The sequence below is a fragment of the Diadema antillarum genome, unplaced genomic scaffold (assembly GCF_040938485.1).
Source record: "Diadema antillarum isolate AM-2024a unplaced genomic scaffold, OU_Dant_1.0 seq00001190_RagTag, whole genome shotgun sequence".
Lineage (NCBI taxonomy): Eukaryota > Metazoa > Echinodermata > Echinoidea > Diadematoida > Diadematidae > Diadema > Diadema antillarum.
In genome coordinates, this window is record NW_027271988.1 from 93,280 (window position 1) to 105,872 (window position 12,593).

Sequence of the window (12,593 nt, forward strand, 5' to 3'; positions counted from 1 at the left end):
TAGACGAGGATTCAGTCTGACTGCATGTGATGAGGCCATAGATTACAAACCTAGATCGAACGAACAAGACACCTAAATCTAGACGTAGACCTAATGTTTGTTAGGCCTCTTTTCGCACCGTGTCAAGACATGCTTTACGGAATAATCGGTGTTCCACTAACAAGCACCGCCGGCACGGTCGGGTGGCGGCCCGGGGGTTGGTAGGCATGCCCACGGGATCGGTGCAAAATACAGTAATTAAAGACATCGGCCAAGACATCGGCCTAACGTTAGATTCTACTAGCGCTTGAACCTTGATATTAACCAAGTCTCAGATCAATGTTGTGTATGTAACTGTTAGATCAAAACAGATTTTAAAGTTCCCTTATGCAGTGCAATAAAGAACTATGTATTTATTTACTAACTTATTTACATTCGAAGGAAATAGTCCCCTTTTCAGTCACCACGTTTCCAGTTCAACAACCGAAACATGCAGCTCTCGCGCGAGAGATTTTACCTGTAGCTAGCTAGCTCGTATGGTAGGGCTAGGGTAGACATACGCACACGTATTAAGTATTCGCGCGCACACAAGCAGCGCAGGGCTACTGGAAAATGCTCGAAAATGCAATTTCTGAGTTCCTGCACGTTCAGAGTTGTGATTAAAAGTAAAAATTTCTTCAAGAAAACTAGAAATAATATTGACACATTCAATTAAAGAAGCATTTGTAGTTTTATAAAACATTGAATTACTTTTGGAAGATCATCTTATTAGCTTGGAAAAACAAACTTTGCAGAACGTTAATCAATCTGTGAATATTATTTCGAGAAAACAACACCCAAACATTTGAGAGCCCCATATATGGCTGTACAAAATGACTTTTTAAAATGCTAAGGAAACACATTTGAATTGCAATTTCATTAAAAGGGACAATTGAAACTCATGATCTTTCAAATATCAATTGAATGCAAGCAAAAAATAAAAATCGTGATTTTGGACATGCTTCTGAATTTTGTGCTAAAAATGACATTTTTCGGCAAAAACACGCTTGACATCCGGCTGTACGCTATTCCTTAGTATTTTTGCAAGACTTTCAGTATGAGAATGGAGCATTAACAAAAAATGCCGTCGAATCCTTATCTAGAGCCTTTTTTGAGGTTTGGCTGGTGTACTATATAAATTCTTGGGATGATTTACCTAAATAATGATTAAGAAATGTATCAAGTAGATCTTGAAAATAAACAGTACGAGTCAACGAAACTACGCTTCAAAATTCGATCATCACGGCTCGGCAAAGTCGACTGTAGGTCGTCATTGTTAGATGGTCTCCCTTTCTCTCTTTGTGTGTGTACTGTGTGTGAACAATTTTTGAGTGTTCAATATCATTCGTTGCTCAGCCAATGACTCGAAACAATGCATGTCTATCTAGTCATATCGACGGCTGTGTATGGACCTATATGTGGCAATGCGATATGAGAGGACTCGAGCGCATAATCTGTCCATGTTCTTGCGATGATTTGGGGATGTTTGGGTATGTTAAAATGTCTGAAGGTAAGCAATTTGGAAGGAAATTTGATGTAATGTATGTTTATCATGTTGGAAGTAATATGTAATTCATGTGTGTTTGTGTAGGAGTTTCAAGGAGTTGGGAATCCCCCTTTCCTCCCGTAATCATTATCAAAAAAAATCACGGCGAGATTGCGTCCGTATAATAGAGAGATCCGGATAAAGGGAGGCCGGATAAGAGAGGTTCAACTGTATTATGGCAGAGGCATACCAGTCACCATAGCGACATTTAGAGTTTCATTTTTCACCATTTGCATGGCCCATACTTTCTCTACCTGTGCCAGTTTCTTCACTGATTGAGCATAGCACTTTGTTCCTTTTCAGTCTACTCTCCGGACATGCCACCGAGGTTGCCTTTGAGGGACATTGCCTGGGGCCTGGTCAGGAACTTTGGAACAGCTGTGCTCTGCTGGGTCCACTACACCATGGTCATCTTTGCCTGGCTGGGTATCGTTCCAGTCACAGCCAGTGAGTAGCAGTCAACAGTCTTTGCATTTCCTGAGCAATTAAGGTCTTGTAGTGAAAATCTATGAAACAGAAGTGCCATTCACATTACAAGTGAAATTTTGCAAAGTTAGGGTGAAAGTTGCCAGGCAACTTTTAACATGCCCACCCCCCCCCCAAAAAAAAAAAAAAAAACTGCAAGAAAAATGGCAAGCCAGAATGCAAAGATTCGCTCTTCATGCAAAGTTTGCTGCTGCAATTTGTAATGTGACACTCACCACAGAAAAATCGCCAAGTTTGTCATGTGACTTCTGCTTACATCCTGTTAATGACTTGAAAGTCTGTGCAAATTGGGAATATATACTACTGATGGAGTGTTATGAGTGTCCGGAGTTTTCACAATGCTGCTTACTGTATAGCATTAGGACCTACTACACTATGACAAATACAGATACGTCTCTACGTACAGTGAGCACATCAAGGAAGGAGGTTATGATATCATTGGCTTTGTTGTTTGTGTGTGTGCAAAATAACTCAGAAGTTGTGTATGGATTTGGATGAAACTTAAGGGAAAGGTTGAGAATGACACAAGGAACAGATTATTAAATTTTGGTAGTGATCCAGGAATTTTTATGGATTTTATGAAGGATTTTCAATATTTTGGCAGGTAGGGTCAATGAACTTTGGAGTTCAAGCTGACCATTTTTTAGGTTTACATACGCACACTAAAGTACATGCTTTGCTTGGGTGAGGTGCCATGCAGCTGGAAGCTGATGATGCAACAAAAGGCTTCTACAGTGTATACTGTAAAATGAGGAATCTTCACATGCATTTTAATTTCGCGAATTTCACGAGAGCCAAGATTCGTGAAATCAAAATGCACATGAAGGTTCTCGTCTACATCATACGCATTGAATGTTAGAGGCAACTCGCGAAAATTTCATGCCGCAAAAAATGCTGTCGGCTCCAATTCAGGAAAAATTTCATACCCCAAAATATTGTGTTTTGGGAAATCGGGCAATTTTTAGCATGCATGTGTTTGAGTGGAAATCACTGATCTCTTTTGGAGAACAAGATCAGTGGTGGAAACGAGCTGCTTGATGGAGGTCTGGGCTCTCAAGAGTGCTTCTCTAATTAAATTTTGTTTACAGCACATCGTTCTCAAGAATCAATCATCTTGGTCACTGACTAATAGTAGTATTTATCATCGTATGAATAATGGAAAGTTGACCTGCAATGAGAGTGAGATGTCTCTGATACATTCAGAGACAAAACAAAATTTTGAAGGTACAATGAAATCAAGAGAGGGTATGAAAGCACAGCAAGTGGGGGGTAGGGGAATCTACAAGGACATAAACAGCTTCCATAGATACCCTTACTCAGACCACAGCGCGGCAAAAAGCACTCTCATTTATCGTTCTCGTATGTTTGCCAAACAATGGCATAAATACGTAATGATCTACAGCACCTCCCCATTGCACTGTTTATCACTGCAACACGTAAGGTAAAAAGCAAGCAAAATGCATATTAGATGAAGTAGAAAAATGGCCCTTATGAATACAAAATCAGCTCTGATTTAACAATGAAAATGTAATGTACGTAATCATGGCACAAATTCTGTGGTGACAAAATAGAAAGAGTCATATCATGTTCAGGGCTGCAAAATACAGTGATTTTTGCCTTGACTCCGCATTATTTTGTGCTTAAATAAATCTTTAGTGTATATTCTGCTGAAAGATATCAACTTTTGGTTATTTGATGTGTTGCATGGGTCAGGTCCATTGAAAGAAGTCAGAGAGTGCAAACCTCTTCGTTTCCTGCAGTTGCAGATTGATGGGAGCATGCTTGATTGGCTGGTGTATTCGACCCGAATCTTTAAAAATCTTCTCTAGAACCAGAAGTGATAGAGCTAAGTTAATACTATGAGTTAGTACATTGATGACTGGTGTTTCAAGGTTGTTCATGGCCCAATCAGGTTGTCCCCCCCCCCCCCCTTTGTCATGGGGGAGGGGTCCAGATGGGGACTTAAATTGTACATGTTTATCTTCTTCTTGAAAACCCCTTAATGGATTTTTACTAAACTTGGCAGGTAGTGCATATCTAAGAGTTTAGGATCTCAATTTGTTAAACTGAACACCATGCTCCCCTGGGGGGCCCCAGGGAGCCCAAACCTCTCAATTTAAACAATATTTACAAATCTTCTTACAACTAGAAGTGATAAAAGCAAAGTTAATATTATGAGTTAGTACATTAATGACTGTAGTTTCAAGTTTGTTAATTGCAGATCCAGGGATCCAAATGTGGGCCTAAATTATACATTTATCTTATTTTTTGAAATACACCTGTAACATAAAGGATTTTCACCAAACGTGTGAGGTAACATTCCTAGGGGGATAACATCTCAATTTGCTCAAATGGGCACCGTGCTCCCCTTGGGGCCCCAGGGGCCCAAACCTTCCAAATTAAGGAATATTTTCTAGAATCAGAAGTGATGAAGCTTTAAGTCTGTTGTTTTTTTTTTTTTCAACTGCATAGTCGAATTTTTCTACGCACAGTGTACTTGGCAGTTATTTTTACCAGTGTGATGGAATATATACCTTATATGCAAATGATCAGCATGCCCCCAGCTCTCAAAGCTGCCCCCACCCCACCTCAAAGTTTACATTATTCTGAGTTAAGAGTCTGTAAGAATGCATTGGATGTGAACTTGTAGTACTCAGGTACAATTTTTGTACAATTTCAGGGTGGTCCACGAGGGGTTTTAGCATGTCGCTGCAACATGCTAAAATTCTTGTGCAACATCCTAAAAAGCCAGCAACATGCTATGCAACATCCTTAAGAATTTGCAACAAGCTCAAAGTAAAAGTATTCAAAAATGTGCAAAACATGTGCATAACATAAGAAACATCAAACTACCAGGTACTTTAGATATTTGTGTGCAAAACATGAGAGAGAACATTGAATGTAAGCAGCACAAAGAGAGATAAGCAGCAAAATATAGCCTACTATGTACTCATCGTGTGGGCTCCGCGCATATTCAATTTCTGCAATATTCTCAGATTCTGAGCTTGCAACATGCTAAAATTTCAAGTTGTGGACCACCCTGAATTTACTTCATATTATTTCTTTCTTTTTTGTCGAGCCCACCGGAGGTGTGGGGAGACTAAGGGATCACCTGCGGCGTCTGTCCATCCGTTGTCTGTCCGTCGCCGTCCGAAATGCTACAAAAACTTTAATAACTCTTTACTCTGGGCTTCAATTGCAATCAAACTTCGAGGGAAGAGGGGTCAAACAAAGTTTCACATTTTACCATATATGAAGGTCACTTCAAGGTCAAAGCTCACAGGCAGGGGTCATCAAAATTTTAGAGCCCAATGTTAAGGTTTTATGGCGCGTTTCTATTATGGGTCATAACTTTTGATCCATAGCTCCATTTGTGACTAAACTTTGTAGATGTCCCTTGGGAAGTGGATGATCACCACAAGGTCAAAGGTCACAAGCACGGGTCAATGAACTCTTAGAGCCCAATGTTAAGTTTTTATGGTGTGTTTCTATCATGGGTCATAACTTTTGATTCATAACTCCATTTGTGACTAAACTTGGATGGTAGATGTCCCTTGGGGAGTGGATGATCACCACAAGGTCAGAGGTCACAAGCAGGGGTCAACAAACTTTTAGAGCCTAATGTAAAGTTTTTATGGCGCGTTTCTATTATGGGTCATAACTTTTGATCCATAACTCCATTTGTGACTAAACTTGGATGGTAGATGTCCCTTGGGGAATGGATGGTCACCACAAGGTCAAAGGTCACAGGCAGGGTCAACAAACTTTAATCTGTTGAGGATGAGTCCCGAGTATACTCGGGCAGGTGTCTATGGGAAATGCGTGTTGTAGCAAAATCAGTCTGTCCTCAACGGGTTAAGGGCCCAATGTTAAGTTTTTATGGCACGTTTCTTTTTTGCCATAGATTTTTACCCTTTTATATCTCTTTTTAGCTCTCCTGAGCCGAAGGCTCAAGTGAGCTATTGCGATCGCTCTTCGTCCGTCGTGCGTCGTCCGTCGTGCGTAAACTTTTACATTTTCATCTTCTCTTTGAGAACCCCTAGACCGATTTTCACCAAACTTGGCAGGTATCATCCCTAGGGGGATAGGATCTCAATTTGTTCAAGTGGGCACCATACCCCTCCTGGGGGGCCCTTAGAGGGGCCCAAACCCCCCCAAAATTAAGGAATCTTAAAAAATCTTCTTCTCTAGAACCAGAAGTGATACTGATAGAGCTAAGTTAATACTATGAATTAGTACATAGATGACTGTAGTTTCAAGTTTGTTCATGGCGGAATCAGGGGTGCCCCCCTTGGGACCCAGGGAGGGGGGCTAATGGGGCCCAAATTGTACATTTTCATCTTTTTCTTGAAAATGCCATTATGAATTTTCACCAAAGTTGGCAGGTAGCATCCCTAGGGGGAAAGAATCTCATTCCCATCAAATGGGCACCATGCCCCACCTGGGGGGCCCCAGGGGGCCTTAATTTGGACCGAAATGGTAAATTTTCATCTTTTTCTTGAAAACCTTTTCACTAATTTTCACCAAACTTGGCAGGTAGCATCCCTAGGGGGATAGAATCTCAATTCCATCAAATGGGCTCCATGTCCCACTTGGGGGGCCTCAGGGGTCCAACCCCCCCACTGTAAGGAATCTTTACAGATTTTCTCTAGATCTGGAAGTGATTGAGCTAAGTTAATACAATGAGTCAGTATATTGATGACTATTGTTTCAAGTTTGTTCATGGGAGAATGGAAGGTGAACTTGCGATACTCAGGTGAGCGCGTGACCCCAGGGTCTCTTGTTATCTGTTATATCTCTTTTTTCATCTGTTATATCCCATTGCGTACAATTTCTTGTACGTGAATGGGCGAGACACATTATGGCACTTGCCTTGTTGCCTACTTCTGTTCTTTTGATTTTTAAAATAACATTTCGAGCCTGAGGAATTGCACTTGTTAGTAATGGTTGGTATAAATGCGGTTCACAAGTGAGTTCGAGGGGATTGATAACGTGCTATTGTCCTTATTTAAAGGGATTTTAATCACTAATTAGTCGGCACTTTGGTAAAATTCTAAGATGTTATTAGGAGCTGTCTTTGCATTTGTAGCATCTTCTCAGGCGGCATTACTGAAGTCTAGATCTAGTCAAGTTAGTGGTGAGACAGTTTTTCATGACGAAGAGCTAAATTTTGCCATTCACGTCTGTGTGATTGTGACTGAGCTAGGACTCGGTAGATGAAAAAATTTTCACATTGAAACCCCAGTTTATATGTATAAATGTCTCCCCAAAATACCTCATAATCTAAACACTCTATATCCCCAAGCCAAAACTTTTGAGATTTTCCCACAGGCACACTTTCTCTATGGCATGTGTTAAAATCTATTTGTTGAAATCTTTACTAAAGTATGCCCCAGAGTGCACCATGTAAAATTTAAAATTTTTAAACTTCCCTCCAGTAGAAAGGGTGGTGGGGGAGACACTCCCCTTCCACACCATCCCCAACCCCTCTCCCCACCACCGTCGCTTTGGTTGATCAGATTTGGTTGCTTGCTCCTTCAGACTAGTCACAGTAGGCAGGGCTGCACACTGGCGCCGGTCCGACGGTCAAAGACCGGTAAAAGTCACTGTCGGACCGGTAACTTTTCAGGAAATCCACAAGTTACCGGTCCGACATGACCAGTAAAAAAAAAAGGCATTGGTGGGGTCAGTAGAAAGAAAAAGAGCATCCCCGATCAGGGAGAAACAGAATGCAAGATATCGCACTGTTCAACAAGTTTTACGCAAGTTTTCGTTTATGTCTACCGGTGCAATTTGTACAGTAAACATAGTTTTGAGCACTAGCAGTCGACCAGTTATTCGTGCTCGCTTGCGCATTTGGCGCTGCTCACGCACTGCCATGCAATGCAATACATGCAAGGCATGTACAGTGCTTGCGATCGGTGGTCATGCCAGACAAGAAACATTGATAGAAGCGCACGCATTTCTGGGTCATTTTACTCGGGATTTTTTAACACAAGATCGATCCGATCCCGGCTTCGCAGCAGCGTGGCAGTTATGTTATAACTAATTTGCTTGTGTCGATTTTTAGAAAAAGTAAAAAGACATTCGATATTCAGCGATACAGTAAATGGATCTGATTGCATTTATTTGCATTTTACACAGTCATTTCACAAATGAATATTTTCATTCGTTCAGAATGGTCTCATAATGAAGATAGGCGCAAAAAGCCCAAAATGGATCATGAATTTGACCGGCCGCGTCGTATCTTTCAAAAGCTTACGTACGAAATGCGAAGAGATTATAGAGGAGAAAAAAAACAAATAAAGGACACATTTGATGAGTGCATCATAAAAGATAACAGCCGAATAACAATTCATAAAATCAACGCAATCCCGTTGAAATTTGAGAAATGATAGGCGCAAAAAGGATCTTGAATTCAGTCCTGCATGCCGTGTTGGTTATCAAAAACGCATGCACAAATGCGACGAGATTATGGGGAGAAAATAAAAAACACATTTTTACCCTTCTGGTGCGTGCATTACAAAAGATTACATCCAAAGTTATTCATGAAATCGCCACAATCCCGCTGATATTTGAGGTAAAAATAGGCGCCAAAAGGATCGTGAATTCGGCCGTGTCGTATACCTTTTAAGAACGCATGTACGAAATGAGAAAAGATTAGCGGGAGAAAAATAAAGGACACATTTTCACCCCTTTTGGCGCTTGCATCATATAGATTACAGCCGAATAGTAATTCAAGAAAATTTCGCAATCCCGTTGGAATTTGAGTAAACAATAATAGGCGCAAAAAGAATCTCGAATTCGGCCCTGCATGCAGTGTATGATTTTGAAAACGCATGCACAAATGCGAAGAAATTATCGGGAGAAAGATAAAGAACGCATTTTCAACCATTCTGGTGCATGTATCACAAAAGATTACACCCGAAATAATTAATGACATATCGCAATCCCGCCGATATTTGATGTAAAAATAGGCGCTAAAAGGATCGTGAATTCGGCCGTGACGTATAGGCATGTACGCAATGCGAAGTGATTATTGTGTGAAAAATACAGGACACATTTTTAACCCCTTTTGGCCTGTGCATCATAAAGATTACAGCCGAATAATAATTCATAAAATCATCGCAATCCCGTTGAAGTTTGAGGAAACGATAGGCGCAAAAGAATCATGATTTTTGGCCGTGTCGTGTATCTTTTTAGAACGCATTTACGAAATGCGAAGAGTTTATCGGGGAAAAATAAAGGACACATTTTCAACCCCTTTTGGCGCGTGTATCATAAAAGATTACATCCGAAGTCATACATGAAATCATCGCAATCCCGCTGATATTTGAGGTAGAAATAGGCGCAAAAAGGATCGTGAATTCGGCCGTGTCGTATACCTTTAAAGAACGCATGTACGGAATGCGAAGAGATTATGGGGAGAAAAATAAAGAACGTATTTTCAACCATTCTAGCTGGTGCGTGCATCACAAAAGATTACATCCGAAGTAATTCATAAAATCGCCACAATTTGGCTGATATGTGATGTAGAAATAGGCGCTAATAGGATCGTTAATTCGGCCGTGACGTGTAGGCATGTAAGCAATCCGAAGTGATTATTGGGTGAAAAATACAGGACACATTTTCAACTCCTTTTGGCCCGTGCCTCATGAATATTACAGCAGAATGATAATTCATGAAATCATCGCAATCCCGTTTAAGTTTGAGGAAACAATAGGCGCAAAAAGAATCATGATTTTTGACCGTGTCGTATATCTTTTAAGAACGCATTTACGAATGCGAAGAGTTTATCGGGGAAAAATAAAGGACACATTTTCAACCCCTTTTGGTGCGTTTATCATAAAAGATTACAGCCGAAGTAATTCATAAAATCATCGCAATCCCGCTGATATTTGAGGTAGAAATAGGCGCAAAAAGGATCGTGAATTTGGCCGTGTCGTATACCTTTAAAGAACGCATGTACGGAATGCGAAGAGATTATGGGGAGAAAAATAAAAAACGCATTTTTAACCATTCTAACCGGTGTGTGCATCACAAAAAGTTACATCCGAAGTAATTCATGAAATCGCATAATTCCGCTGATATTTGAGGTAGAAATAGGCGCTAAAAGTATCATGAATTCGGCCATGTGGTGCATCTTATAAGAACGCACTTACGAAATTCGAAGAGTTTATCGGGAAAAAAATAAAGGACACATTTTCAACCCCTTTTGGCGCGTGCATCAGAAAATATTACAGCCTAAGTAATTTATGAAATCGTCACAATCCCGCTAATATTTGAGGTGGAAATGGGCGCAAAAAGGATAGCGAATTCGGCCCTGCATGTCGTGTACCTTTCAAGAATGCATGCACAAATGCGAATAGATTATCGGGAGAAAAATAAAGAACCCCTTGTAGCGCGTGCATCAGAAAATATCACAGCTAAAATAATTCATTAAATCTTCGCAATCCAACTGACCACCGAGAGCAGGTTACGCAGCAAGTTCGTGCGCCAATGTTGAGAAAAAGTCACAAACGCATTTGATACAGTCTGATTTTGTTCATTATCATTTTGCACTGTAATTCACCAACAAACATTCTATTTTTTCCTATCTTTTTTTTCAATTTCTTGTGCAATAAATAACGCAAGTTTTACAAAAAAAGAATATTAATCTGTAAAATGTACATGGGTTGGGGGGGGGGGTTACATCCATAAAAAACAAGAAAATAAGTTTGCAAGTCATTTAATTTTTTTTTAGGTTGTCGTTGTTGACCGGTAAATTTTCTGTTCAGACCGGTAAAAAATGGTAAAACGGAGCATTTACCGGTCCGACAGAGACAGGTTGGACCGGCAGAAAAAATGGGTTAGTGTGCAGCCCTGCAGTAGGTGTGTCTTCATCAGCCCGAAATTCAAACTAACGGGATATTTTGCGGTTTAGGAAAATAACCCGATATTGCGAATGTGTGTCTTCATCAGTGCAAAACAGCCCGCTTAGGGCTGCGTATGCATGCGTACTTTGCATCATCCCTTATACAAATCTGTAAAGCATGCCTCGCAAGCTTGCCGCAAGCTTGCGGGCCAGATCTTGGCAAGCTTGCGGCAAGCTTGCGGCAAGCTTGCGGCAAGCTTGCGGCAAGCTTGCGGCAAGCTTGCAGCAAGCTTGCAACGAGCTTGCAGGGTTCCAAATATTTAAATGAGCTGCCGAAAATTTGCATACTAGCTTGCTGCAACCTTGCAGGGCTAGCTCACATACCTGCAAGCTTGCACAAAGTTTTTAGCTTGCAGCAAGCTTGCCGGCCAGCTCACTGCAAGCTTGCGGGCCAGCCTGTGGCAAGCCTGCAGCAAGCTTGCAGCAAGCTTGCAGGGTTCCAAATATTTAAATGAGCTGCTGCAAATTTGCATACTAGCTTGCTGCAACCTTGCAGGGCTAGCTCACATACCTGCAAGCTTGCACAAAGTTTTTAGCTTGCCGCAAGCTTGCTGGCTAGCTCGCTGCAAGCTTGCGGCAAGCTTGCAGGGTTCCAAATATTCAAATGAGCAGCCGCAACCTAACATGCTAGCTTGCTGCAACCTTGCAGGGCTAGCTGACCTGCAAGCTGGCACAAAGTTTGAAACCTTGCATATTAGCTTGCCGCAACCTTGCAGGGCTACTGGTAGCTGACCTGCAAATTTGCAGCCTTGTGTATTGACTTCTGGCAACCTTGCAGGGCTAGCTGACCTGCAAGCTTGCAGGGAGTTTGCAACCTTGTGTGCTATGCCACCAGTTCGTGGAATGCTTGCTGCTAAGCTTGTCGCAAGCCTTTGCAAGCTTTTTTTAAAAAAAGAAATTAAGAAATTTGATTACTATAGAGCACTCGCACAGGATACCCGTTCGAGCACTTGAAGAGTTTGTTCGCAAAAACCGATAAGTCCATTTTTAAAGATTTTGATTTACGGTTTCTGTTATAAAGTACGAATAATACCTTTAAAATGATATATTGGTCCTTACATATAAAGGTACATTTTTGAAGTTACGGTCAAAAGAAGCAAAGATTTTCTTATTATTCTCTTTATTTTTCTTGACCTTTAATCGCAAATCTCTTTATTTGGTAAATATGGACTTATCGGTTTTTGCGAACAAACTCTTCACATATCCATTGAACCAATCTCCCATCCCCCATCTGGATTACTTTAGGCCAGAATGTTGTATAATATGGCAACTGTCGCAGGATACAATAAAATCTGACGAGAAATGAGGCTGGTATATAGCACATACAAGGAATATGACCTGTCATCCTATAAAAGTTTGAACAATGAGAGCACTGGCAATGAAAACTTTTGTTACCTAGAATAACTCCCCATAAACCTCCACAGCAAGTTTGAATAAAATCCGCCAAGAAATGTGGCTGATAGAGCATGCACAAGAATGTGACTGGCATCTATAAGTTGGAGCACTGAGGGCACCACCACCACAAGCTGTTGTGTCCTACATGTACATGTAGAATGACCATTCGTTCACCGATCCTTACCAAGTCTGAATAATTAAATCCCATAAGAATTGAGGTTACATGTAGTACCA

At 40.9% G+C, this 12,593-nt stretch overlaps 1 protein-coding gene across 1 annotated transcript in view; it reads left to right on the forward strand.

Moving 5' to 3' along the window:
* Positions 1 to 12,593, forward strand: part of LOC139744590 (E3 ubiquitin-protein ligase MARCHF6-like) — a 246,330-nt gene that overhangs the window by 68,505 nt on the left and 165,232 nt on the right. The window contains 1 exon segment of the mRNA XM_071655019.1: positions 1,868 to 2,011. Within this exon segment, the coding sequence (XP_071511120.1) occupies positions 1,868 to 2,011 (144 nt within the window).